The sequence below is a fragment of the Athene cunicularia genome (assembly GCF_003259725.1).
Source record: "Athene cunicularia isolate RWA chromosome 1 unlocalized genomic scaffold, athCun1 chr1_part2, whole genome shotgun sequence".
Classification (NCBI taxonomy): Eukaryota; Metazoa; Chordata; class Aves; order Strigiformes; family Strigidae; genus Athene; species Athene cunicularia.
In genome coordinates this window covers 15,279,242-15,306,812 of record NW_020799092.1, presented here as the reverse complement: position 1 = coordinate 15,306,812, position 27,571 = coordinate 15,279,242, and the positions used below count along the sequence as shown (strand labels likewise).

At 38.4% G+C, this 27,571-nt stretch overlaps 1 protein-coding gene and 1 long non-coding RNA gene across 3 annotated transcripts in view; one reads left to right on the top strand and one right to left on the bottom strand.

Annotated features, from left to right (window-relative positions):
- The window catches only part of SLC13A4 (solute carrier family 13 member 4), a 26,314-nt gene extending 1,215 nt beyond the window's left edge, over positions 1-25,099 (top strand). Inside the window, exons 2-17 of one of the 2 annotated variants that reach the window (XM_026867750.1) lie at positions 5,400-5,528; positions 8,105-8,241; positions 8,766-8,947; positions 9,694-9,748; positions 10,080-10,193; positions 11,376-11,415; positions 12,096-12,173; positions 13,616-13,806; positions 15,085-15,204; positions 18,066-18,167; positions 19,286-19,387; positions 20,442-20,539; positions 21,696-21,826; positions 22,640-22,801; positions 24,156-24,293; positions 24,914-25,099. In XM_026867750.1, the coding sequence (XP_026723551.1) occupies positions 5,400-5,528; positions 8,105-8,241; positions 8,766-8,947; positions 9,694-9,748; positions 10,080-10,193; positions 11,376-11,415; positions 12,096-12,173; positions 13,616-13,806; positions 15,085-15,204; positions 18,066-18,167; positions 19,286-19,387; positions 20,442-20,539; positions 21,696-21,826; positions 22,640-22,801; positions 24,156-24,293; positions 24,914-25,051 (1,917 nt within the window). In that variant the 3' untranslated portion in view covers positions 25,052-25,099. The remainder of the gene's footprint in view (positions 1-5,399; positions 5,529-8,104; positions 8,242-8,765; positions 8,948-9,693; positions 9,749-10,079; positions 10,194-11,375; positions 11,416-12,095; positions 12,174-13,615; positions 13,807-15,084; positions 15,205-18,065; positions 18,168-19,285; positions 19,388-20,441; positions 20,540-21,695; positions 21,827-22,639; positions 22,802-24,155; positions 24,294-24,913) is intronic. The other variant, XM_026867751.1, reaches the window with a different exon arrangement.
- LOC113491093 lies at positions 24,465-27,571 on the bottom strand. The gene is made up of 2 exons (XR_003400349.1): positions 26,507-27,571; positions 24,465-25,052 (listed from the first exon to the last, which is right to left on the bottom strand). It is a non-coding gene; the product is annotated as an uncharacterized LOC113491093 (long non-coding RNA).

Sequence of the window (27,571 nt, the reverse complement as noted above, 5' to 3'; positions counted from 1 at the left end):
CTACTGAAACACTGCAGCTCTGACAGTGGCTAATAAATTATGGCTCAGAGACGTACACAACAGTACAAAGAAGGGAATGGTAGTGAATGCAGCTGCATTCCTGACAGTTTTGGAGCTACTGAATAACCTTGGCCATGTGGTTAGCTTTCCTTTATGCACACCTCTGCAGTTGTAAATTATAGAATAACAATGTTTTCCTACCTTACAGAGATGATGTTTAACTTATCAAAATTTGCAACGCATTAAAAATTCTACAGCTGGTGCTTCCATAGTTCTAGAGATAACCCTGGCCAAATCGTGCAGCATTTTCCATTCCTTCCTCTACCCTGCTAAAGATTAATTCTTCCTTCTAGTACCAGAGGATTTATGAATGCTACTACTTTATCAAGTAGAAATGCAAAGGATTAGAAATTGTATAGCTGTTTTCAAAAGTAAAACTGTAGTATTTTGTTCGGAAAGAAAAACAGGACTCATAGAGAGGAAATGTTCCTACACCACTGAACTGTATGTTGCACTTTGAATGAGATTTTCTTCTCTGAATTTCAATGTATATCATCTCGGCTGTCCTCTTATAGCAGTTTTCCATCTCTTTGAGAGAGAGGAAATGAATGATAGACAATCATGCATTTCTTCAGAGAACAGTGGGGCTCACCATTTCACAGAGGCTTGTTTTAAAAGAGTGTTTAATCTCCCCCAATGTCACTGGAAGGGTGACATAAAGAACAAATACTTCCTGGCATGCCCATATGGCACTGTAACTGCATCATGCTCCATGTCCCTTGAGAATCTCTCCTAGGAAACATTAGATTCATTTCACTAAAATTTGTCATTCATGTTTGCTCTCTACTGGATTCAGAGGCACAGGATGCAACAAGGAAACTCTTCAATAACCAAGGGAATTGTAATAGCGTCCTATGGGTGCTGAAACAGAAGCTCACTGACAGTATTGTTGCAAGAATTACTATTATACAGTACAAGCTCCTCTGTGCTATTACTATGCACCTCATGGCATTGCTTTACTGCAAAGCGATAAGAAAAACCATCAGATGTTTTACATCCATCTTATATATACATGAATGACCACAGATGCTAAAGTATAGCTGTGAATCTGATTCAGTTGGACAAATGTTTGTAATGATGTTAAGAAAACATCTACACCAAATAAACTCAGTTGACAACACACTATTGAAGTGGTTGAGTGTAGTATTTATTTTGTTACAACCCATTGACTATGACTATTTCTTAAACTTGAAGATTAAATTTGTAGCCTGCTGACTTACTTATATTTTAATTTATCAGAAAATTATATTAGTTTTCTGTCTTTCTTATAGAGATTAGTCTTGCCAGTTGGTTTACATTTGCATTTCTACAAGGAATCAGCTTGCAGCTTCTTTGATGATATCATCACAGCTCTGTAAATGTCAAAGGAGTATTACATGTATAGTGGCAAAAGCAATTAAAGGGATCGTGAGGACTCAGAACTGTTTGTAGATACAGCTAATGGGAATAATGTCCACAGTTTATTTTCTATTATTTTGTGACAACATGCAGTTGGATAAAAAATAAACTTGAGAAAACTTGCTTGAATTCTTCTTCCCTCTCCAAAGTTTATATCTGACCTACGAATTGTAGAGCAAGTTCGGGACATGGATGAGTGCCTTCCAGGTCATGACACATACAGAAAGAAACATTGTGTGCTTTACAATCTGTGGTTTTCATTCTATCCTTATTTCCCTCATTGTTAACAGTGACATGGGATCATTTTTCCATCTTTTTTTTTTTTTTCATCTTTATCCAACTTTTTTCATAAAGCCACCAGTGATACCATAAAGCATACCACATGAATTTGGTCAGCCATGGGCAGGATCTCCTATAACTGCTGATCCTGTGGCCACACCAAACCCTATCAAGGACATGTGGATGACTCCTCAAAAGTCAGCAAGGGTTGCTGTACATTGTGAGACCTGTAGCATCAAGTGATGTTGTCACCTTGACATACCAAATCAGCAGAATGAACCCTAAAGCACAGAACACACTCTGAACAGCCACAGGTAGCGTAATTTCATTCACCTTTGTATTTATTTACACAAGCTGAAGGGAGGGAATTATAGTCTGATCCCATCACCTCAAAGATGGTAGTACAGAGGATAGACTACCTCTTCTCTGCACAGATTACTCATGTGCCTGCATGCAAAATACACAGTGCACATCCTTAAGTGGACAAGTCTCCAACAAAGAATTTTTCCTTCTTTGTAATCACTCTGAGATCCTCAGATGTTTTAGTTATAAAAATTTTATGCATGGCCCTTATTGTGGAAATTTTAGCCATGGCTTCCTTTCAGTTTCTCATTTCTTTTCCCCTAAGGGACTGACTGAAGACAGGTTGTAGTCTCTCCAACCGTCACATGTTTTCCTATTCCCTGCTTCAAGCCCTGAAGTGGGTTAAACAGTAATTTTTTTGTCTGTACAACAAGAAGTTGAGAAGGGTGAAATAAGTTAAAATTATACAGCCATTACTTCAGTCCGGTACTTAGTAGCTCTGGTGACCATTAAATATGTAAATTCAGATTGATTAAATAGAAGAGATTAAGATGATTTCTCTTGGAAATGAGCTGGTCTAAAGCACTGAGAAAAGAAAGAAAGAAAGTTGCTAGACAAGCTGATTTTTAGTGGAGATTATCAAACTTGGCTTTCCTAGTACTTGCTACCCAGTTTTATACCATTTAAAAATGTGCTCTATTTTAGTTTTTGTTTGTAAACCGATTACAGCCTAGTGCATAGGAAACAGAAAGACTCAGTGCCTATCCCAGATAGGTTTTGATAGAGATGCAACTTCCCTTTATCCTATTGCATTTCCACTGTCTACTTTATTCCTACACACAGAGGAGCAATAGAATATAACAATCTATGCTCAAAGAAATTTAAAAAAAGGATATTTTTGGAGTAAGAAAATAGTTTGGAATAAGGTAAGGATGAAATGAATTTTATTACTTTGTCAAAACATATCTCTTGGATCTTTTATCTGCACTGCTTTAAAATAAAAATCAATATTTTTTCATTAAAAAGCATTATTCTTCTCAGACAACTGCTGGGTGTCATACAGACCCCATGCAAACATAGTAGGTTTTTAGCAGAAACTAATGAGTTAAAAAATAAAAAATGTGTCAGTCACTAGGTCACAAAAATGGCCCTTTGCTCTCCTCTCTGTGGAATACTAACCATGAAGTGTAATGTAGTTAAAGGCAACTGAGCAGCAATTTGGCTAATGATCATGAGCCAGTCCATCAGCTCCGTGACTCTCATCCTAAAACATTTTGTCTTCCTAGTAGAGAGGGCTAAAAATCTTTAATGCATATTGTCTCACTTTTTAAATTATTTCCATTTTTAAGTCAAAATTATTTGTTCGTTTTTTTACTGAGTAATCACTTGAAGTTGTCACCAACTGAACACCAGTCTTTGGAGTTTCAAACAGCGTAGCAATTCCATTTTCTGAAATGCATATTTCATAATCCATTAATATTAAACCCCCCCCCTCTGATCTCATTCATTCTAAGCCAACCTTCTCTAGCCTCTTACAATTTCTTCTTTGTAGCAACGAAGCTACAACTCCAATACAATCTTTTATTGTAATATGTTGCTGAAGGACCTGATCACAGAGGACTAGTAAAACCTGTACTGAAGAGCTTAAAACCTAAACCACTCTTCTATAATATTTAAGGGAGAGAAACAAATATGCACATTTCTGTGTGGTTCAGAGTACTTGTTGATCCATACAGGAACAATCCAGAGCTAAATTTCTCCAATAGCTTTTTTTTTTATAGTCTCTAAAGTAATTTGAGTTCATCTGATTCAAGGAAATTATTTTTCCTGGTAGCTTTATTTCAGTTATTTTGGTGGAACTGCTTATCTGAATCAGAACTGTTTAATGTTACACTTTTCTGAAATAGGAGTCAGAGCAAGGTCTGGCAGCTAATTTAAAGCCAAGCTTCTGAGTAAGCTTGTCTGCAATTTTTAAGCAAGTAAAGGAAATTGCACATAGCAATCTATCTTAACTTTTTCGCTGGGCTGTGTTCTGTCTCTTATTACTATAAGCTGTACTAAAAATGAGGAACAGCTGATTGTGGCTTTTTGTTAGAGGTAATGTAGAAAGGACATGTATAAATGTGAATTTAAATACAGCCTATTGATTCATTCCATTGAACCCACATCCCTGTACAGTCTTACTTTAGACCCTGTTCACAAAACTGATGATAAAAATAATGAAGTGTAATACACACTCGTGATTACATAAGAATCTGTGGGAATTGCTTGTGTGACTTCTTGAAAGCCACTTAATTTGGAAGTCATCCAGTCAAGAAACAAAAGTAATGAATTTTTATTTTAACACACTCGAATACAATTTGTGAACAGTGAATTTTCTAAACAAAAGCCATTGTAAGCTATGAATCCATATGGCTCAATAAATTTATATGGAACATCTAGTGAATAATGAACAGGTAGATTTATAGATGCTCTAAATATGTGCACACTGACTAGCTTCCACAGAATTGCCAGTTAGACCCAGTACAGGACCTAGCTTTAAATTTGGGAAAGGGAAGGAAAAACAATTTCCTGAGGGTAATTTCTGTAATTATTAGCAGGAAATATCCCCAGGTTTCTAAGCATAACAAACTGACGCCAACAAGAACTCCACTGAATGCCATAAATAAAGACATACCTATCTAAAAAATGGACCAGAAGACTTTGGTGGACTAGCTGTATTTCTTGTAAAAATATTCAGCAGGTAGTACCTTTCTTCATCATACACCAGTTCTCTGTGAATGCTCGTCACAGTGTTGTCGTGACTCTCTCTCCCTGAACCTTGGACAGCAGCAAATGTGTTTGATTAACTCTTTTAACCCATTGCCTCTAAGCCTTTTATGTCTGTGGTCTTCTTCCAAGGGTCTGTGGCAGATGTGAACTTTCTCATCTGATTCTGAAAACTCTGGGTTCCTGTTCTTGTCCAATATTGGAGAGAAAGGCATGTAGATATACTAGCTCCACAGGACCAATCTGAGGAGTCATGCTTGAACACTTGTTAAATATTAGATTATGGAAATCAAACAAAATTGTAAATACACTTGGAACTGTTATTTTGCTGATAAATATGTTTATCCCAATGCTTTGCCCTAGCCTATGTGCAAAACCTTTCATCTGCATCATCTGCTGGAACTGGCCTTTCAGGTGGTAACCTAGATTTCACACCCAAACAGCTGCATTTTAGGGGTCCTTACGCAGTCCTTGTTGAGTTTTATAAGTCCAGGCACCTGCAGTCTGATGAGTCCTATGAATGTGTTCACAAGGTTTCCAAAGAAGGGGATGGGGCAGTAACACATAACCTCTGTGCTTTCTCCCTACAGGAAGCCTCATGTGCCTACGTGCTGACCGTAACGGCTGTATATTGGGTTTCTGAAGCGGTACCTCTTGGTGCAGCAGCCTTAGTCCCTGCTTTCCTATACCCACTTTTTGGAGTCATGAAGTCCAGTGAGGTCAGACCAGCGTGCACATTTTTATCATTTAATATTCTTTATCTCAGTGAATTATTTGAATAAAACTAATCTTAGTGGACTAGCAAGACTAAGAGGTATGGGAGGAAGAAATGTACATCTTGTAATGTGTAACTTGGGCCAACCAGCTCCTTCTTCCACTGAAGACAGATATAGGAAAGGCTATATTTTCAAAAAGGGCTGTTCATCCTGTTAGCTACTGCACCACTGATAATGCCCCAAACCTATGCATCAAAGGATCTCATCCTTTCCCTCCTCCAAAACCATGTAAAAAGCAGTTATGGGATAAACTGTAAAGTTTTCTTCCAATTATATCTATTATAGATGATGTGTAAGGGAAGAGGCTACATATTCTAAAACCAGTTACTATTTACTGTGTAAGACTAGATAATTTTGTTATCCAGGTATATATCTAGTCCTTTTTCCAAGCTGTAACCTTAGTGTTGCCTTGTAGCCATGAGTTCTAAGGCAAAGGAGTAGTTGTACAAAAAATTTTCTATGATCAGTTCTGAATTTGCTTACTTGAGTTTTTTTTGAATGTTACATTCTTTCGTGATATGTCCAGGATCTATTTTATTTCATCTACAGCTTTTTTTCCCCTGTTTTTTTCCTCTTATTTTTGAGGGTGAGGGGGGCATCACACTTGATTTACAAGGACTAGAAATACAGATAAGAACACAAAAAAATATATAGCAACCATAAAATTGTTGAATTTCTAGCACAATCTAGCACTGGGTATACCCACAAATGGATGGAGCCAAGCATGAACCAAGAGTTTTGTGACCTGTTTTAGTCCTCCCAGTGGTATAACTATGTAATATAATCAGATACATTTCCATACTGACACAGTTAAATATTTTCAGGATTTTTTTTCCTAACATAAAGTAGTTATGCATTTTCATTATGAAATTCTGCAGTATATTGGAGAAGGAAAATCTAAGGGCAGCCTGACAGAAATTCAGTGTAACATCAGATTAAGTGACAGTGAAATTACTGCAGAGAATATATTATTTGCTTTAAGAACAGTAACAAACCCCTGTATTTTAAAATAAACAACTGTGATGATTCTGCAGTATTTCCAGTCTGCTGTTCTGGAATGCTAAAGAAACCCAGGGCTCTTGCCTAGTGGTTTAAGCTACAAATAAGTCACAGGGGCTTAAGAACATGAGCTAGTGTGTTGTATATGTGTACATGTGTATTAATAAGAATATTAGTATTCACTTGGTTCTTCAAAATGACTGTGAAAAGAATAAAGGAAAACAACAGATTCTTTGTGCTGCTGGATTGATGGATTTTTTTTTTTTTTTTTTTAACAAAGTAGCAGGAAAATAAAGTAAGTTAATGAGAAAGAAACCAGTGGAAGAAAGCCAAAAAAAGTTCTGGCACACAGCTGTGATGGCCAAGTCTATTTAGGTCACCACTGGGATTTGTTAAATACGTATAATTAAATACTTAACTTGCTGCAGCTCTCACAAAATAACATTAAGTGTCATTCTTGCACTTTTATGGAGGAGTGTTAGTATAACTGAGGACAACAGAAAAAACACTGCTTGTACTGATTTTAATTTTTTAATTGTTTTAAAATGCTGGCACCTACATTTGGTTAGAGGAATAGTTTTAAACTGAAGAAACAATGGTTTTTTGAAAAATATTCCAGCGACAGCTTGGGAAAAATTTCAGCAGAATTAAATGAAAATTTTAGCTGAACTCTAAGCATCTGTTTGTAACTTATTTTCTCCCATTTTGTTTGCTGTCACACAAGAGAGAATGTGTGAATGTTTCGGTTTGCTTCATTTGTTATTTTTTGCAATCACTTCACAGAACATTTTCTTGTATCTTAGCAAGCCCCACATTCAGGAATGCTGCTTTATAGGACCATACATGGTCCCTGATTTTTTTTTCCTGAGACAACTGATGATCTTTGCTCATTTAAAGTTCTCTTTTTTGAAACTTTGCCCTATTTTCCTGATACAACGGAGATGGCTTTCCATTGTGAAAAGTTCTGGCACAGGGTTTGTGGATCACCACAGCAATATCCCAACCTTTCTTTATTGCATTCAGAGAGCATGTCCCAAAGCACTTTTTTTCTGAAACTGTAAGTTCTAGGGATGCCACGTTCTGCCCAACTGTTGTACAAGATGTAAGAAATACAAACGACATAGACAACAACTTCTCTAGAATGAAAAAGCAGATGAAGCACACGAATTAGCTGCCTTCAGTACAGAGGTTTGTCTGTGACTGTTTCAGTCTGGACCTAGCTGAGTATGATTAACTGCAGGCAGGGAACAGTGAACTCGAAGTAACATTTCTCTTGATCTCCTCAAAGCTGAGAAACCTACTTACAAGTGGGCATAGAGCCTTGTTATTTGTAAACACAACATGAAAGGATTAAAAAGAACATTTTAACTTATGAATTCCTCATTTTCTCCAGCTTCCTGTCAATCTTTCTCTAGGGGAAAAAAATCTACAAGACTATTTTTCCTCTCATTCAGCATGTTATCTTTGTAGGTTATTTACTGCTTTTTTAACTGACTGTTTCCCCCATGCCCTTAATACAGGTGGCTGCTGAATATTTCAAGAACACCACTTTGCTCCTCATGGGTGTTATTTGTGTGGCAGCTTCTGTAGAAAAGTGGAATCTCCACAAACGAATCGCCCTGCGCATGGTCATGATGGCTGGGGCAAAGCCAGGCATGTGAGTGAGCCTTTGACTTCAGAGTAATTTGAGATTGACAGCAGCAGCTTGAAACAGCAAATAACAACTTTGACTGTCCCATCCCTGGGCAAAATCTACCTTGGTTTGGTGCTCTTCTTCCTACCCACCTTTCCTTTCAGAGTTTGAAAGCTTAAAAATTTTCTCATCCTCTTTCTGCCACTTCCCATTCCTTGGCTTCTTGTCCCTTTGCTTTTTTACTCATACTGATATTAGTCTCTCTGTTCCTTCTTTGCCTGTTGTTTAGTAAACACAAAAGGATGCTTAAATCCTGTATATGCTGAAATCACTGTTTGTCACATCACATGCTGATTTTCACCTGGGGCAGCAAACAGCTTCCAATGATATATTGTCAGTGTTTTATCTGTGCCCAGCATGATATTTTGGAACCCACAAAAAGAAATAGACCTCATGTTGTTATCAGTTTATTAATGAAAATGTTAGGCAAGGAGACCTTTAATATTTCTGAAAGTGCCTCAAAGAGATTTCCCTGTGTTGTACTCCAGGTTGCTTCTTTGCTTTATGTGTTGCACCACGGTGCTCTCCATGTGGCTTTCCAACACATCCACCACAGCCATGGTGATGCCAATCGTGGAGGCAGTGCTCCAAGAGCTAGTGAATGCTGAGGAGGAGCATGAGGTCATCAGTACTGCAGGCAACACCATTACTGAAGAAAACGAGCCAATAGGTATTTGTCAATATTGGTCATTCTTTTCTCATTTGTGTAACAGTGATCACACTCATTGATACACATTATGCAAATTCTATCAAGGTCAGAGCTGTCTGACTTGTACTGCCAAAGATGTTTGTCCAGACTCTTTCTTTTAGTACTCTGATACTTCTTTCAAAAAATGAAAGAAAGTTTCAAGATGTAATTGGAAAACTGGAGTTGGGAAACTATTTATGTTGAATTAGGCCATGTACTGGAGTTTCTGTGTGATAAACGCTTAGGTCATAGGATTTCATGAGGTTGGAAGGAAATCTCTGAGAAGAAAGTCAAAGAAATGTAGAAGAGGCCTGAAAGCGTACTCTGTGACAATCCTACGCTTGCCCATCCTACCCCTGACGTTCCAGGCTGCCCAGGTCAGAGCAGGTGCAACATAAAAACATTGATAAGAGCTCTAAGGTTCATTTTGTTCATTACTTCCAAGAAAGAAAGGATTTGGGAAGGAAAAAAATCTTCTTTCAATTCACAGATACCAGGCTGAAAATAATATCATCTAACCTTGCCCATACTTAGGTATGATAGTCTTTTAATTGCCAGAGGCACATGATCGGGACAGTACGACACAATAAAATGCTTCATAAAAGTCACAAACCTGAGAGGGTTTGGACAAACTTTTGTTTGCAATAGCTTCTCTGTGTTGAGTGCTGTGGCCCAGGGGCTCAACTCAGTTCTTACCCCAAGGGCTGCTTTCTCTTTCTTTGTTGCAGGTCTCAGCGAAAAGCATGGCCAACCTTCACTGGAGCTTATCTTCATCAATGAGGAGTAAGAATGAACCTTGTACATCACGGCTGGAGATTTGAGCCCTACACAGGTTGCAATGAGATGAACCCAGGAATAGAGTCAGGAAGGGCAAGCAGAAGCTTACAACTGAATATTTCAGATGTGACTGACAAGGAAGGCTTATATGAGAAATTGGATTAATGTAATGGTCTGGATCTCACTCCAGCTTCCCAGTATTCATTTATTTTTTAACACCATGTCCATTTTAGAAAGAAGGAAATTGTTTTTCAGGATTTGAAAGCTCTGTTGAAGTCTGTATTTGTGCTGAATAAGAGAGTGCTATCCATAGAGTTTTATTTCTGTTCCCCTGAAGGAACAGTGATGGAGAGGACTCAAGCACAGTATGGACTGTCCACAGGACATATCCAGAAGGAAGACACTTACAGAGGATTCTTGAGGAAAATGTGAATTGTCAAGAGCATTTAAGGTGGGGGGAGAAGGAACCAACAAAAAACACCCCTCCTCCCCCCCAAAAAAATGTAAAATATTTATTTTAGTATAGACAAAGTTCTTCAGAAGTTTGAAACACTAACAGTTTCAATCTGGTTTCTATTTGGAGTAAAATCTAGTAAAGTGAAAAGGGCAGATTCAGGAAAGGACTAATTTATTTGTCAAATTATCAAATTAATCAGCAGCTCAAGATATACAGGAGAATATACAAAGTAATTTTCCCAAAACTATGTTATAGATAAATCCTGAGGAGCATTTTCTTACAAGGTGTGAGAATGAATTACAGAGTCTGTTCTTAAGATCCTTCTATATTGTTCATAAGTGTTCAAAATAAAAGTAAAACAAGTTCTTGTTACACCTTTAAAAATTTACTTTGAAATAAGCATTATCTTTCAAAGAGCACATGTTGATGACTTGCAAGATCTAAATAATTTTCTTATTATTCTGGAGATTAACAGGTTCTCCAATATTTCCTCTGCTATCTCTTTTTATCCCAGCTATATTTTCTGTGCAGTATAGAATCAATTTTTCATTTTGGCATTGTGCCATTAATCCCTTTAATCCCTATGGAAGAATATGTGATATTGCACAACAGAGCTATTATAAAAATTACTGTAAAAAGAGCTTGAAATTTGTTCAGAAAAGAAAAGTAGCTCATCTTCTGGAATTAAATCTGTTTTCAGTGTAAAAGTAGAAGTTCAGTAGATTGTTTGCATGGTCCACATGCTGCACAGGACAGATTTTAGTGAAGGCTTTAATGTACTACAGGTAGGTGTTCAGAAACAGCACTGGAGAGGTCAGCAGAAGAACTTGAATAGAACAAGACAGTGGTAGAGCTGGATTGCATGGTGATTTAATCCAATGTGAATGGAGTCCATTGCTATAATGGGGTATATACTACCTAAAATACATATTTTTTTCTTGCATGGAAGGTGGAACCCCATTGCTACACAGTTGGAGATAGAGCTGTGAAACGTAATGACTCTTATGTGTCTGGCTAAATCACAACATAAGAGGCACTAATAAATGGTATTCTTCACCATTTCAGTAGGCACTAGCTCTCCTGCAGATGTTGCCTCTCCTACCCATGATGTGTGCCTTTTGAGGGAGCTGGGTGAACACGCATTTTTAAAGTATATTTTTCTTTCTTTGTTTTTAGTGCTACTACTACTGACTTCAGCTCCCTGATGCACTCAAAGGTATTGTCATAGGTAGTATCTTCTGAGCAACACTGTATTCTAATGCAGGAACCATCAGAGCAGAGTCCACACAGCTGTGCAACAAACTTGTTTCCTTTATTTCAAGGAAGTAGTGGTTGTTGGCAAAGTGTCCTGCTTTGCATTTAAACTATCAGCCTACTTGCACAAAAGAAGTTGGGGAACATTAGATCTGTAGTGTTCGTTGTTTTTATTTCTGGAGATCTTGAGATCCAGTCAGTACACTAACAATTCCATATGGTTTCTAGCAAGTTCAAATAATGATATTTTATTGTCCAGGTATTGCCAGCTTCTGCAGCTGAGACATCTCAGTTACTAGAAACTAAGCATATAACGAGGTCATAGTCTCTAGCAAAAGACCTGTTAGATTCACCTACATGGCAGAGGGAGAAGACCTAAACTTATTATAAACTCACTTTTAAGATCACTTTAAAATAAAACCAGAGATTTATATAAAAAGAATCTCCTTTTTTTTTTTTTTTGTTTCAGTGTAAAGTTTGCAGCTGAAATTTTAGTGTGGTTTTTTTTTTTTTTTTTTTTTTTTTTTTTTTTTTTTTTCAAAAGTCCACTATCCATGACCTTTAGAAACCATCATAAATTCTAATCTAAGTGCCCCTAGGAATGGAAGAAATACTAATCCAAAGGCATTTTACTCCCTACAGAGTATGAATGGTGTGCACATGATAGCCAACCCTATTGGAACAATGAATTCTAAGAGCAATGGGCAGCACCTACCTCAGGTAAGGAGATCTTAGACCTGGGGGGTGAGGGAAAAGACAGACATGAACTTCATCTGCTCCCAACTGTTTCGTATTTGTTCCTTGTAAGCTGTGTTACATGGAATCATTCTCCATCATCTTACAGCAGTCATGGCTGGGCCCTTTGCTAGTTCTTGCTCCCATTTAGATGCCCCCAGCAAAGGTATGTTCAGAAGCCTCTCCCCCAGTGGCTAATACAATTAATTTAGCTTTACATTCAGTAATGTGATCACAAGCTTCCCTTCTTATCTGGCTGTTCTACCCACTTTATTTCTGCAAAGCCTTCTTGGAAAGCAGCCCAACTCAAAAATAACAGTCCCTGTCACACAAAATCCTATTCAGAACTAAACCAGCAGCACGCATGGACCATTGAACTGTTCAGCCAGTTCGTTAGGTAGTCTTAGTATCCATCTCCTTTTACCCTCAAAATCCTCCATTACAGCAGTCCATTCCAGTATTTCTACTTCTTGTGAGTGGATCCAAAAAGTGATTTCTGTTTAGACTATAATTATGTAGTATCTTAATTGATGTCCTGAAGATTAGGCTAAAATCAACACACGAATTTGCACTCACAGTTCAAAAGAATCTGAATATGTTTCCAAAATAGGCTAATGCACTGTTCCTGATATTTAATTTCCTCTTATACCCATTTCCCATACACATACAGTGGTTATTTTGTAACTAGTTTACTCACTTCACTTTTAACCTACACAGATTGCAGACAGGGTACCCACACAATCATGATGAACCTATGGCATGACTAATTTTACTACATAAACACAAATTAATAAATTAACAAATCCATCTGAACCACTTGCTGCCTTTTTCCTGATCCTAAATGACAGCCTTGGATTGCATGTGAAGTCCTTGGAAGGTTTGTACCTTTTTTTCCACTACAAGAACTTTATTAACCAACACGGAAACTTTCCTGGCACTGCTAAGAAAGCTTCTTTTGGAGCAGTATTTTCCTGCATCTTTTTTGTTCTATATTCTTATTGTCCAGCCTTTTTCATGCCGTTTCTGAGACCTCTAGCACTCCATTCCTAATTAGAGGCTCTGAGTCCAACATGACCACTCATAAACCTCAAGGATTATGGATTTCTACTGCTGCAGTGCTGGCATCCCTCCCCTGAAGCCCACAAAGGCTTTGGTATCCTGCTGAGATTCCAGTCAGAGCTGGAGCTGGCCCAAACCACAGCCAGAAGTCTGATTACTGTTTGTCCTACATTTCTGCCACAGACCAGGCAATTTCAGGCCCCTGGACAGGTTTCTAGTTCTGATCCCAGTTAATCCCTGAAGAAAAAAACCTGTCCCCTCTTACACAAACCTGTTGTTTCTCTAGGACCAGTATCACCTTGGCATTAGAGCAAGTTGGGCTGCTGTTCTGATCACTTGCTTTCTCTGGTGAATGTATCCCCTTACAGGCTCAGATACTGGTCCTGCCTCCTAAGCCCTCAGAACTGGGCCTGAACACTAAGTACCGGTATCAAACCCGACATGACCACATGGTCTGTAAATGCCTCTCACTGAGTATCTCCTACGCAGCAACAATTGGAGGACTGACAACCATCATAGGGACCTCCACTAGCCTCATATTCTTAGAGCACTTCAACAAGTAAGTGATATTGTGGTTGTGCGAGAATGGTGTTTGGGTCGTTACCACCTCTGTGGCTTTCCCCATGGGTTATTTACTGCCTCAAGGAAACTTTGTAAGACAGCATCTCTCTGAAGGCAATTTTGTTTCCTACTCTAATGTTATTACTAATGTTAATGATTGAAAGGGGGAGCTTAAATTAATACATATCTATGTCTTTCTCCATGCAAAATAAAAATTCCTCAGCATGTGGTAGCATTTAATTTTTTTCAGCAACTTCTTTTGATTTTACAAACAAATTATCATGAAGGGAGCAGGAACTCTGGAAAAGTAAACACTAAAGCCATGAAGATACAGTAAAGAAGATAAAGAGAAATACCCACAAAAGAAGAAATGTCCTAAAATCGGCTTCAAATTGTTCTATGGGTTCTTAGAAACCAAGCTCTTATGGTGAACCTAAAGACATCATTAGTGTTACTTGGGCTGCTCAACATGTAGTGCAAAAATAAATAAACTTAGAAGTGTGGCCTTACACCTTTGCTTCCGAGATGGGAGGCAGCTCTCTGATCAGCTATTTCCTTTATCATATATGCCCAGGGCTCTCAAAGACATGAATGTTACCTCTGTCAGAAGACCGGTGGTACTTCTCATCATGAACAGATATGCGTCCAAACTCAAACCGGATTCTGATCATTTACCTCTGCCCCTGCTGCCATGGTATCCTTCGTTTCTCCCTCTAAAATGATGGTAGCAAAGAAAACTAATTTCAGAAGCCATCTTTAACACGGGGGTTTGGATTTTACAGAATTTCTAAAGATCTTGCTATTATGACAATTCCCTCAAATGTATGTATCAGACATCTTTGTCAGAGGCCAGGAGACTATAGTTATTTGTGTGGTCCACAATAAGACATACAAAGAGATTCTGTGTGAAATTATTCTGAAGTCTGCTGACACTAAAAAGAGCTTTAACAAAAACCACAGGTAAAGTCAGAATTTCACTCCTGCTAACTCTAAGGGTTTTTGAAGCTCACTAGACAATCCATACCATCTGGTCTTAAAGGTGTCAAATGCTATATTGCTCTACTCTTGGTGAGGCACAGTCAATGATTGACTTTATTTGGCAATTGGTTTCACTATGCACATGTAACACAGCTGTTGCAAATACATACTGATGCAATTTTTCTATCATGTCATGACAAATATATATACATATATATGTGTATGCATCTGTGCATACTGGAGGTGCCTGTGCTTTTACCGTTCTAACTTCTTCTGCTTCCTTTTTTTAACTTTACAGCCACTACCCAAATGCTGAAGTTGTGAATTTTGGAACTTGGTTTTTGTTCAGTTTTCCCATCTCCCTCATCATGTTGGTCCTGACTTGGTTCTGGATGCATTGGCTGTTCTTGGGTTGCAAGTGAGTGCGGGTTGTTCAAGATGCGTGGGTTACAAAAGCAGGTCATCTGTGGCTCATCTAGAACCTGTCTCATAAAGATGCTTCTGGTTGGAAATGACAAAACCTAAGGCACAACTTCCTTCTTCTTGCAAGAACAATTACCAGAGGAAATCTTACTGCTTAGCTGTGCTGCATAGACAGCAGTGTACAGTATAATTGCTTGAGAGTGTAGTGCCTAAGTATAGCTGATGGAAATCCTCACTATGCATTCAACTGAGTTTTTGACTCTCATGACCATGAGGATCTCACCGTGGGCCAAAAATCTTATTAAAAGTCCTTTTGGAAAAGTACAGTTTAAAAGATGAATAGAAAAATAACTGCAAGGGGACAAGTTACTTTTCAGATCTGCCCCCAGTTCAGTAAAATTAATGGAAGGCCAGTTAAAATTAAATAGACTCCATATATATTTCTCTTTAAAGTGGAAAGGACTCACAGCCTAAGAGACAAATACCTTTTGATACCAGTGAGTCCCTTAGCCCCAAAATAAGAACAAGGTTCAGTCTCCTAGTTAATTTGCACCATGTATTCTCTTTGCAGAGGTACTCAGCAAAGTTAATGAAAATTGACTAAATGTGTGCATTTAGAGTGGATTAGTTAATCTGCATTAAATTGTGGTGCAGACATATTTACTCAGAATTAAAGTGACCTTAATTTCATTTAGTTTACTCTTAAAAGTAAGCTGAACTGACATCACTAATTTACTTCACCTAAGACATTGAATAAAATGATAATGACTTCTGTTTGCTGCTGACCTTGACTAGATTTGAAGAGGTAATTTAGAGGTGAAGAGCTCCATGTCCTTCTCTCAGTCAGTCTCTTGAACCTTGTAGTTCCAAACGAAAAGGCTAAAATAAGTCCTTTTTTTTTTTTTTTTATCTTGAGAGGGAACAGGCCCTAACATGACCCTCAATTACTTTATTTTTTTAAACAAAATAAATATAATTGAAATTCCACATTGCATCCAAGACCTCATGCTGATTAATATTGTTCTAAATAATACCAGAGACTGAAGCATTATTGACTTTTTGAGAAGTACTGGTTGATTCCAAGCCTCCTTAATCTCTGACTCCTGTTCACGGCAGTTCATTAAAGAATATATTATGTTAGAAGCTTGGTTACGATAGTCTGTCTTCACATCCTTCTAAGCCTAGAAACACTTATAAAATGTTGAAAGAGCTGCCTAATGCCTGTGAATAAATGCGCACTGAATTCCCGTAATGTTCATGCTTTTCCCTAGGAAGGCCAATGTCACCAGTCTAGTCTATTTGGCTCAGCTGGAACATGTCAGACTTGGTTTTTAGGCTACAGACTAGGTCAAAGAGAAAGGATAATGAAATCACAAAATGATTTTTGTGAGCAAAGCAGAGCTGAAGGTAGAATTGTTACTATAGAACTGGACATTATAAACCATATAGCTCCTCTCTTCCAGCAGCTGCATTATTGCTGGTGGATTTTATTGGAGTCTAACAGAAAGGTTTGCAAGGAAATTTAAATGCCCTTAAGTGCAGGGCAGTGCTCAGTGTGCTAAAACCAACTGTCACATAGACGGCTATTTACAAGTGAAATGGAAAGCCTGTTTAAGACTTTTTGTTAACCAGACAGGGCCTGCCTGCATCCTGACCTATGCAAATTCCTTTGACAATCTGGCCTTAACCAGATACATGGAGGGAGATCGTAGCCCATGGTTTGGCCATTGCTATGGCATGGATCTCTGGTGAGGTACGAAATGAGATATTAAAATGTAACAGAAGGAGCTATAAAACCAGGCCATTGTGCTCCCATGGTACTTCAGTCACTGAAGTCCCTGCTGCTACAGCCTAGTTTAGACTCGTTTAGCTGCAGAGGTTTCTCAACCCACTGCACACCTCTGTGTGACAGAGGGTACAGCTGGAGCAGAGGTTTGTGGCTCAAAGCACAGCAAAGCAGTGCTGCTCAAAAGAATAAACCAAAAAGGATAAAGTGAGCCTGCAAGTAACTTAACTTCAATTAGGAATGTGCAGGCTTTGTTATGAAGGCAGTCTGAATAGACTATGCACTTCACCTAATCCTCACACAAAGGTATAACAGATTTAAATACATTCAGCTATGAAATGTGCTTGTGCTCGTATGCTCCTGGCAGAAGTGCAGGTATTTTTCACCATGACAAAACACTAGGCTGATTGCCTTGGCCTCTGTGACAGAGGCAATTTGGTGCTACACTGATTGTGCCTGGTTTATAAACATCATTAGTAGAAGCAGACAGGTCATGAAAGCTATTTGGACGTTCAGCACATTCCCCTATTACTTACTGTGAATCCTGAATATTCATGTCAAATCTGGGCTCAAAAGTCAGACGAGGCCCCATATGTGTTGGACACCCCTGGTCCAACTGGAAAGCATTACAGTTCCCCCACTAAAAGATCTATTGATAGCTGTCCTCTGTCATGGTCTTTCCATGTGATGAAGAAATTAGTCACAGCCTTTAGAGGTTTCTGGCACCTGAAAAATCTGGCCACCACCAGCTGTTTGAGGAAGCCTGCACAAAGGGAGACCAGTCACAGCTCAAAATGGCTCAGTGATACCAGTCAGTATTAGTCAGAGCACTCTGAGGACCTTCCTACTATGTTTAGGATTGATTCTCAGAAGATCTGGAAACTAGACTATGCAAAAAGCACACGCAGTAATTTCCCTTTCCGTTGCAATCAGGCCTTGCCCCAGCCACATCTTCGCTCAAGAGCCCCTGGCAACTGGAATTCTCGGTTTGCTTCATTGCTGTTACTTTTTTTTTTTTTTTTTTTTTCACTTTATGCCCTTGTCTAATTTTACTGTGCTATCTACCTCAGTTTTAAAGAGACCTGTTCTGTGAGCAAGAAGAAGAAGACCAAACGGGAAGAAATGTCAGAGAGAAGAATTCAAGAAGAATATAAGAAACTGGGAAATGTTAGGTAAAACAGACCTGCCTTCCTCAGGAATTTACCTCTCTAGGCAGGACCATCCTCTCATATTATCCTCCACGTTGCCTTTGGCTCATGTAGATTATTCTTAAACTGTCAGCTCTTTATTCTCTTTTCCAGGATAGGAGTAGAACTAAATGCAAAAATTAATTAAAATCTAAGACTTTGTTACAAGCATGCATTATTTACTCATTTATTTATTTCTAGAGAAAAAGTAAATAAAAGGAAACATTCAGGTTTATACCAGGGTCCAAAGATTATCTGAGACAAGGTTTGTCTCTATCTTTGAACAAACTAAATCATTAAAGCACCCCTCTTCCCAGTTCAGACACTCACTGTTAGCAAGCGCTTTGCAGCAATCTCCCATGCCATGAGATGTCCAGCCCTCCCAGTTGCCCATAATCTTTATTCATGGTGGCAAGAAATGTGTCTTGAAAAGATTATTTTGCAAGATTTTCATTTTTCAAAAGGGATGATACCTCATAAAATCCATTTTTCCCAAAACATTTGTGGTGTTCAGCTGAAATGTTGACAGATCAACTTGCTGAATACGATCAACACTGAATCCAGACCGTTGTTCAGACTGTGCCTAAATATGATACCATACATAATTTAAATCTATCCTAAATTAAAATTCAGTATCCTCAAGTCACCTTGTATTTATACCACGTGTTTAAAATATCTGTGCTAATTTACATTCTCATTTGCTCTTACGCTTTCTAAACTTTAAAATACACAATAGAAAGTGTTTACAGTGAAATATTAACATGAGCTTTACCTTGTTAACACATTTAATCAGATAATAATGCAAATACAAAACAAGCATTTACAAATATTTTCCTTCAGGTCTGACTCATGAATTATTGAACTGCAAATACAAATGGAAATTTTTAGTCTATTTTCAACTGGATTTAGATGGTTCCCAGCTGAGAGCCAAATGTAGAATTCCTTAATACAAACTAATCTTCCTTTCTATTTTCCCTATGTTTTTTATTCTTTTTTTTTTTTGAACCAATTTCTCCTTTCTTACTTCTTCTGGAACTTACTCTGCAGTTTTCAAACAGACCTTTAATTTAATTCCTAGCTTTTATTTTTGCCTTTATTTCTAGCTATCCTGAGATGGTGACTGGATTTTTCTTCATTCTAATGACCTTGCTTTGGTTTACTCGTGAACCTGGCTTTGTACCCGGATGGTCATCTTTTTTTGAGAAGTAAGTGAAATTCCCTAAACAACTTCACAAGAATATGGCCTTGCTTCTTCTGGTTTTCTGCAATAACTTTTAGCCTTAAAAACACTATCAGCCACTTTTAACAAGGAGGTAAAAAATGAAGTCTTTATTCAAAAATAAAACTTTTTGATTTTTAACCTACATCTGTTTAATTTGTATTGTTTCTCAGTAAGCAGTGACTTCAGAAAGTAAAATAAACATATTTCAGATGTAAAAAAATAGGAGGGTCAGATTCCAAAGTTAAAACATTTTACTGCATTCATAGAGAAGCTGTCACTGGAATAGATTGCAACTGTAATTCAAACTCTTTTTGTTCATTATTTTTTAAAAAGAATCATTTTTGACAAAACCTGTATTATTTGGAAGATAAATTTTATCAAGAAAATGTACAACTAAATATTACACAGAATGGTGACTGAAACAAGTAATTTTTTTTTAATGTTTAAAGAAATTATATTAAAAATAACTATAACACACAATGTATACCAAAGAATAAGTGATTTGAAATTTTGTTTACATTTTTACTGAATAAAATTATTTTAATTTTTCATCCTAATTTTGTCAGAAAAACAGTTTCTAATATTGGGATTTCCTGGGGAACTCTGAAGTTTGGCACTCCTCAAAATACTTTTTCAGAATGAGTTTTAAACATTTAATTTAAAATCAATCTACAGTCCATTTTCAAAAGATCACTTGGGTTTGGCTTTTTCCCCAGAATGTGTTTACTGTTTCCTGCTTCTAGTAAACACACTACTTTTCTGTACCTCAGAGTTAATACATTTGTAAACCAAAAGGGATTTCTTTTTTTCACTGGAATGTTAAAAATTGTTGAGCAGTGATTGAAGTTGGCTACAGGAGTCAGTATAACAAATGGGAATAAAATCCAATTTGTATCCTTAATATGCAGACATTTTTCTAGTGGGCTGCTAGTAAGATGTGGAAATACAACTTCACCTGCAACGATTTGTTTGGAGCCATGTACCTTGTTTGGAAATGTTTCATTGTTTTTATGTTAACCACATTGTTTCTTTTGTAGGAAAGGTTACCGGACTGATGCCACTGTCTCTCTATTTCTTGGTTTTCTCCTTTTCCTGATTCCAGCAAAAAAGCCATGTTTTGGAAAACAGGAAAAAGGTGAGGGAGATGCAGCAGGCAAGCTATCTGGCATGTTTTCCAGTGCCTATTTCTGTTCTCTGTAAAATGTACAAGCAAGAGATTTTTACTGTGAACGGTCAGGGTTCAGTTTCTCCTCTGACACCAGCCCTTCCTACAACAAACTCCCTTTTTTTGTTGCTTTAATTCATATTGTCTCAACCAGCGGATGACAAATAGATCTTGTACCTGAGGCTACCATCTCTTCTCTGTTAACAGTTATCAAAATTTAGGACTGAGTTTTAGGAAAGGTTCAGATAGAGTTCCTTGCAGAGAACTATAAGGCAGATGTTTGTAAAATTGGTTGAAGATAGGCTCTAGTAAATAATCTGTCTGTCACTTACACAGCAGAAATCATTGATAATATCATAAACATAAAAGAGGTCAGTAAATGTCAGACAAAGTTCCAATTTTGAGCAATGCTTCTCTCACAGTCGATAATAAGAATTGTTATTTCACATTCATGTTTGGGTAACACTCGGTGGTATTGATCAGTATGTTGTGCCAGACTTTCAGCAGTCCTATATGAAAACAGAATCGCCTGCATAGTCTTATGTAGAGATTACAAATGTATATTGATGTGGGTTTTTTTATACTGACATATATTATGCAGCATTTAGTAAAAATGACACGCTGCAACTCCTACTTGAAGAAAACACTCAGAAGTCTACAAAAATAATGTCCTCAGATAAAACCTATGGACATAAATGCACTTTATAAAGCTTCATGGCCTACTGGAGAGAGAAAAAGCCCTTCATGGAGAAAATAATCCCACTGTAGCTCCATTTTTGTACTCTACAGATAATTTGCACATGTGTATGCACAACACAGTGTACACAACAGAGCACACAGTCCCTCAAAAAGCGATCGAATGAAACACAGAGGTTTATAACTATTCACATCAACAGAGCAGCCAAGAGGAAGTCAGGACATTTGGAATTAATATGCTGCCTTTTCTGAGGCTGAGCTAACCAGAGAAATATGCTTCACACTTCTTCTTCACCTCTCTCACAGATAAGATAGTTCTGAACATAACTCCCATTGATATTACATTATTCCTACCTGTGTGAAAAATGTGAAGATCTTTGCAAAAAGGTCAATGTAATACTGGTCACACACTTGTTTTATTTTGATATAGGAAACGGTGAAAAGTCAACAGACAATAACACAGTGGATCCCATCATTACCTGGAAGGACTTTCAGAAGACCATGCCCTGGGAGATTGTAGTGTTGGTTGGAGGAGGTTATGCCTTAGCAGCTGGATGCAAGGTTCTGGTTTAGATTTTTATCCTCCTTCCTAAAAAAAAATTATAAACCTGTACTTTTGTGCCTTTGTATGCTCCTTAGTTTGGATTTACAATGTGGATACTTTCAAGTTTGTGTATAACCTAGTCCCTACTCTCTTCACTCAATAGACAGTGATCTAGCTAACAAAAAGATGGTTAGGATTTAAGTCAATTGTGCAATTTCAGATGCTTTAGAATATCTACATATTCCTGCAAGACCGGCAGATGTGGCATGAGATCTGAGGGAGACCTCACACCTTCTCAACTAGCAGCTACCCAGACAGAGGGGGAACATCTCAGCTGCCACTGGATGCTCCTCTTTGGGCAACTGAGTCAAGCTCCTAGCCCTGACTGGACAAATCACACTCCAGGCTCTATTGACTGTATCTAAACTCAGTGTAATTCATGAGTGCACATTCTGGTCTCCTATAGACTCCTACATGTACACAATTAAATCTGTGTATTTTAATCTCAAAATGAATTCTACTCAGCCTGTGCAAACCTTCATCACCAATTTGCAATACTCCACATGCTGAAGAAAGTGGGAAGATCAGACTTGGTGCCTTTTTAATGTTATCAACTGCCAAATGTATCTCTTTGCTACTACGGACAACTATTTATTAGGCACTGCAGTGAAATCCAGTTTACTGAACAAAAGGAAATGCAAGAAAGCATTGACCTAAACTTTATTTATTTACTGGTGGGATCCTCTGATGCAAACTGCCCCAAAGAGAAGAATCTGTTTTACAAACACACTGAATATTTACTAATTCTTATGGTTCTGTCCTTTCCCTAGACCTCTGGCCTCTCTACATGGATTGGACGACAAATGCTCTCCCTGAGCAGCCTTCCCTATTGGGCTGTAACTCTGCTGGCCTGCATTTTGGTGTCTCTGGTAACAGAGTTTGTTAGTAATCCAGCAACCATAACCATCTTTCTGCCTATTTTATGCAGCATGGTGAGTAAAAACAACGACATTTTTACTCTGCTGTTTCCTGACATGTTTATGAGAATGTTTCAGGATGTCAGGGTATTGGCACTCTGCATGAAAGCCAGACTCAGTTTCCAAGTTACTGTTCTGCAGTCTTGAGCTTTGGAAAAACAATAAACTTGGGCAGCCAAAAGCATATTTTAGCACCAAGAAATTTATTCACTACCTCTCAGACAAATCCCTCCAGATTTAAATGTGTTCAAGGGGGTGATCTGGTAAGTGTACTATCACCCAGCATGGAAAGCAGAGATGTTTGTAAGGGATAGAAAAGAATCTGGAGACCTGTGACAAAAGCAGAGGAAAGAGATACAAATTTCATCCTATATTGGAATAGCAGTTATAGAAAATTGTCATTTCTTTTCTTTTCCTTTATGTGAAACTTTTCTTACCAAGAACGCAGGTCATTAATAGTGTTTCCCTATTACAAAAATTTTATGGGATTGTCCCAAAGTACATTATGTGAACAGCTCTGAGGTAATAGGAAGATACGGTCAGATGAAAATAAGTAATTATGTTTGTATGGCTTATGAGTTCAGATTTATTTCTCCTCCATGCAGAAAGAGACTCTCCTAAAGAGAAATTTAGAGCAGTAATCTACCTTTAGGAGTCTGAACTGACATTTTAAGACAGTGTATCTTTTTTGACTGTAAAAGTAACCTGGAAACATTTCCCTCTACAAAATGAAGTTAGCCTTGTGAACACCCTCCTCCCCTTCCCCTCTAACTAGGCCATAGCAATATAAACAAAAATACAGAATTTCACCACTAGTGAAAGGTGCAGTGAAGGGTGCAGTGGAAGGACTATTCTTTAGTCCACTGTAACAAATATTCCATCATTACTGCCTTCTCACCATGTGAGTTTGGACTATGAACAACTAGTATTCTTAACCATCATTCAGGATGACTTTACATAATGGTCTCAGTATCTTCAGCAACAGAAAGAAGGTATTTGTGTCAATCAGTTGTGACTTCTCTTGATGAAGACTGAAGTGGCAGTTAGTGTTAAGATCCAGAAGACACAACACAGAATGACATGGAGAACAAGTGGAAGAAAGAGCAAAGGCAGCCTAATAGTAGCAATCTCCACCCTCCCTCAGTGTGAAATGTCTCAAGAAATCCCTGGAGCAGCTACAAATTATAGCACTACTCTAAAAAAAAAACCCAAACCACCAAATAAACCTTCCACACTTAAGTTTAGAAAGTAGGGCAGTGACATTCACAGAATCTGATCTTCACATAAAGCAGAGAGGGTCCTTTCATCCTAATTGTGAGCAGTGGCTTTTATTGGTTAAGTGAAACCCTCTCTCCCTCTCTCCTTCTAGTCAGAAACCCTGCTTATCAACCCTTTATACACTCTGATTCCTGTCACCATGTGTATCTCATTTGCGGTGATGCTGCCAGTGGGTAATCCTCCAAATGCCATTGTCTTCAGTTATGGGCACTGCCAGATTAAAGATATGGTAAGTCTTAAGATCGGGTGTATCTTCCCATGCTTCCCAACCAGAACACCTTGTCCCCACATACAGCAGGCAATAATAATGATGATGATATTGGTGCTAATATAAAGTCATATTGATCTGCACTGTTGTTATGCAACCAAGCTGTCAGGTTAAGAACATCCCCACATCTGCTGTAGGATATGCACATTTCTCATCTTTATTTTTTATGAATGTAATGGTCTAAAGAGGTACCAGAGAACAGGAGTAAACAGTCCTTTGGATTGACCTGTTAAGACAAGCACCGGAGAGCATCAGAAATTAGATTTATCACATAGTTCCACAGTAAGTCACGTAGTTATCACCCTGCTATGTGTAGTATAACTCCCCATTCTGATTATCTGATTGAGTTCAAGTGACAAACTGAGCAGTTTTCCAATGAGCTGCATCAACTTCTGACTAACTCCTGAATACTCCCACAACATACACTCTGATACATAACACTCACTGTGCTTTTTTTGACTGTAAAAATCACACTGTACATAAATCAATATACATACATATATACACCCTACTGCCTTCTTTCTTCTATGTTAACTAGTTTTGATCAAGTTGTCATTGATCATGTTCTGATGCTTTTGTAGGTGAAAGCTGGCCTGGGTGTAAATCTGATTGGCCTGGCAGTTGTCATGGTGGCAATCAACACTTGGGGCATTAGACTCTTCCAGTTGAATACTTTTCCAGTATGGGCAGCGGTCAGCAACATCACTAGCCAAACATAATCTGCAGTGAAAAGAAAAAAAAAAAAAGAAAAAAGTGCAAGACCAAAGCAAGATGGGACAAAATATTAAAATGTACATTGCACATGTGAAAGAAAGGAGAAAATGCATCTAGACATAGAGCCAGGATCCATAACAAAACCATGAAGAAATTGACAGGGAGGTCTTCTGCATAAGCTTTTCAGTTTTCAAAATCAGTGTGAGTTAAAAGGAGAGATTAGCTTTCCTCTGTTGTTGCTTTCCCTGTGACACCATAACTCTGAAAGAAACCTCTCCTCCAAATTGTTTGCCTATGGCTTTTTCCTGCCCTAGAACAATTATGTAGTACTTGAAAACAGGGCATATAGGACTCCAGTGACAGCAGACAAGTATACATACACTGCTGTACACAGCAGTAGGATATTCAGTCCTACTGCTGACTCTTACAGTGAATGAAGGATGAGTCTTATTCCTAAACCCAGAGTTCTACAAGCCTACTTCTTTCCAAGGCAAATGACTATTCATCTTTTGAGGTGACTCATCACTGTGTTGGAAAAAAACCACTTTCCCACCTAATCTATATGGCCTGGACAGAAATACAGCTACCAACTACCAGCTACAGCACTTCAAAGGGATAACAGAAACCACCAAACAGATAGGAAGGAGAAGTCTCCTGGGAAGGAGAATGGGTTTTTTTCCACAGCACTAGTATGAACTTTCCAATATTGCAGTACTTGCAGTCTCTGGTTTGGAAGGTAGAGTTTCAGAAACAGATAGAAATTTTTGTTCAATACCTCCTTTCTCTATCATTGTACTGCAGTGGGGACTTTTCAGCAGGGGAAGCCGTGACCAGCAAAACTTTACCAGGCCAACAGATTTATTGCTCTCCTCTCTCTTTGGCTGCTGTTTAGATAGTTACACAGTTATGATTCCCCTGACAGAGAAAGTAAAATCTCATCCATGATAGCATTAAATATTGCTCCATGAGTAAGAAGGGAGAGGGCTGAAGTGGAGTGGTGCTGGTGTATCTCCTCATTGTGCACACTGACTTGAACATCACACCCACCTGCTCTCTAGCAGCCAAGAGAACAAGAACTTCAAATGTAGGAAGCTATGACATGAAGTGGATAACTACCAACCAAAAGGCCAATCTCTTCACCACCTGCAGAATGAATGCCCTGCTTTTCTGACTGGATCCCTGTGATATTCAGTAAATCTTCTCTTGTATTATGTTCTGGCTTTAATAATTTCTTTAATGTCAATGCATTTAAGATGTATATTAGGATGATTGGATCTCATGTAATCACACTCTTTCTATATATATCTTAATGAATTTTTATGCTTTCCACTTGTAATCTAGGCTCTCTAGATGTTAGTATATCTATTCTGCGAAAATAAAATGTCAATAAAATATTCACTACTGCACATTCTGGTGCTCTATGAGACTATAAATAGGATATATTTCACCTCATAACTCACCAAGTCCTCAGGGAAGTAGTGTTGAGACAGCAGGAGGAGTTGGTTTACTACTTATGTCAAAACAGGGGAATCCCACAGACTTGTCTTAGAAATAAACACATACAGTAATAAGTCATAGGTTGCCAGAGGAGGAGTAAAATGGGAAAATCACAAAAACATGTCTTAGCCCTTGTACCAAAAGCAGAAGGCATCATCCTTTAGCTAAACAACTGTTATTCATAGTCATTCCTGTAAATTTGGTTTTGGAAAATGTGTTTCTGAGAAATCAGTGGCTCAGTGCATCCCCACGCCCTTCTAATTCATGAAACAAGACCTCAGCCTCACTTCTTCAACTCTTCTCACCTCCGCAATTCCTGTGTTCCCCCTATCCTGAGCCTGCTGCTCTGCTGCACCCCAGCATACAAAACTCATGCCTGCCTCTGGGATTCAGATCCTCCATGCCACTCCATCTCCCCTCCCTGGGTGTCTTCCTGCTCCCCAGCAAGCAGCTGCTTCTGGACACAGACCTTGACATGGTGCTTAAAGCAGAGGTGCCCCAGCCTCCCTCCCAGCACAAGTGCAGTCCCCCAGCAAGCTGTGCCCAGCACCAAAGCTGCTGAAACAGGAGAGAGAGGCTGCAATGCCTGTCCACCAACATGGGCAGCCTTCTCCAGGAACAAGCCCTTCAGTGGGTGGGGGTGTCTGCAGTACCAAGGTTCCTGTCCCCACACACAAGCAAGGTATCTCTGTTCTCTTGAAAGAAATTACTTTCAAGCATTCACCCCCTGCCAAAAAGCTCTTTCTGGGTTGCTCTTTTCCCAAGGCTTTAGCCAGTCTGTGCCTTTTACTGTGCACTCATCTTCTAATCCTTTTCACTTCAGGCTTCATCCACCACCATCTTCAAATTGCTTAGCTGCTCAGCAACAAATCATTCTCCACCCTTCTCATACTTATTCCTGGGCTCAGCTCAGATCCCATCAGGCCTTTCTATCCCACACCTTTCCCAAGGGATATGAACAGGCAATATTCTCATTTGCAGGAGAGACAAGCAGCTGTCATGCCAATCAGCTTTAGGGAGATCTAGGA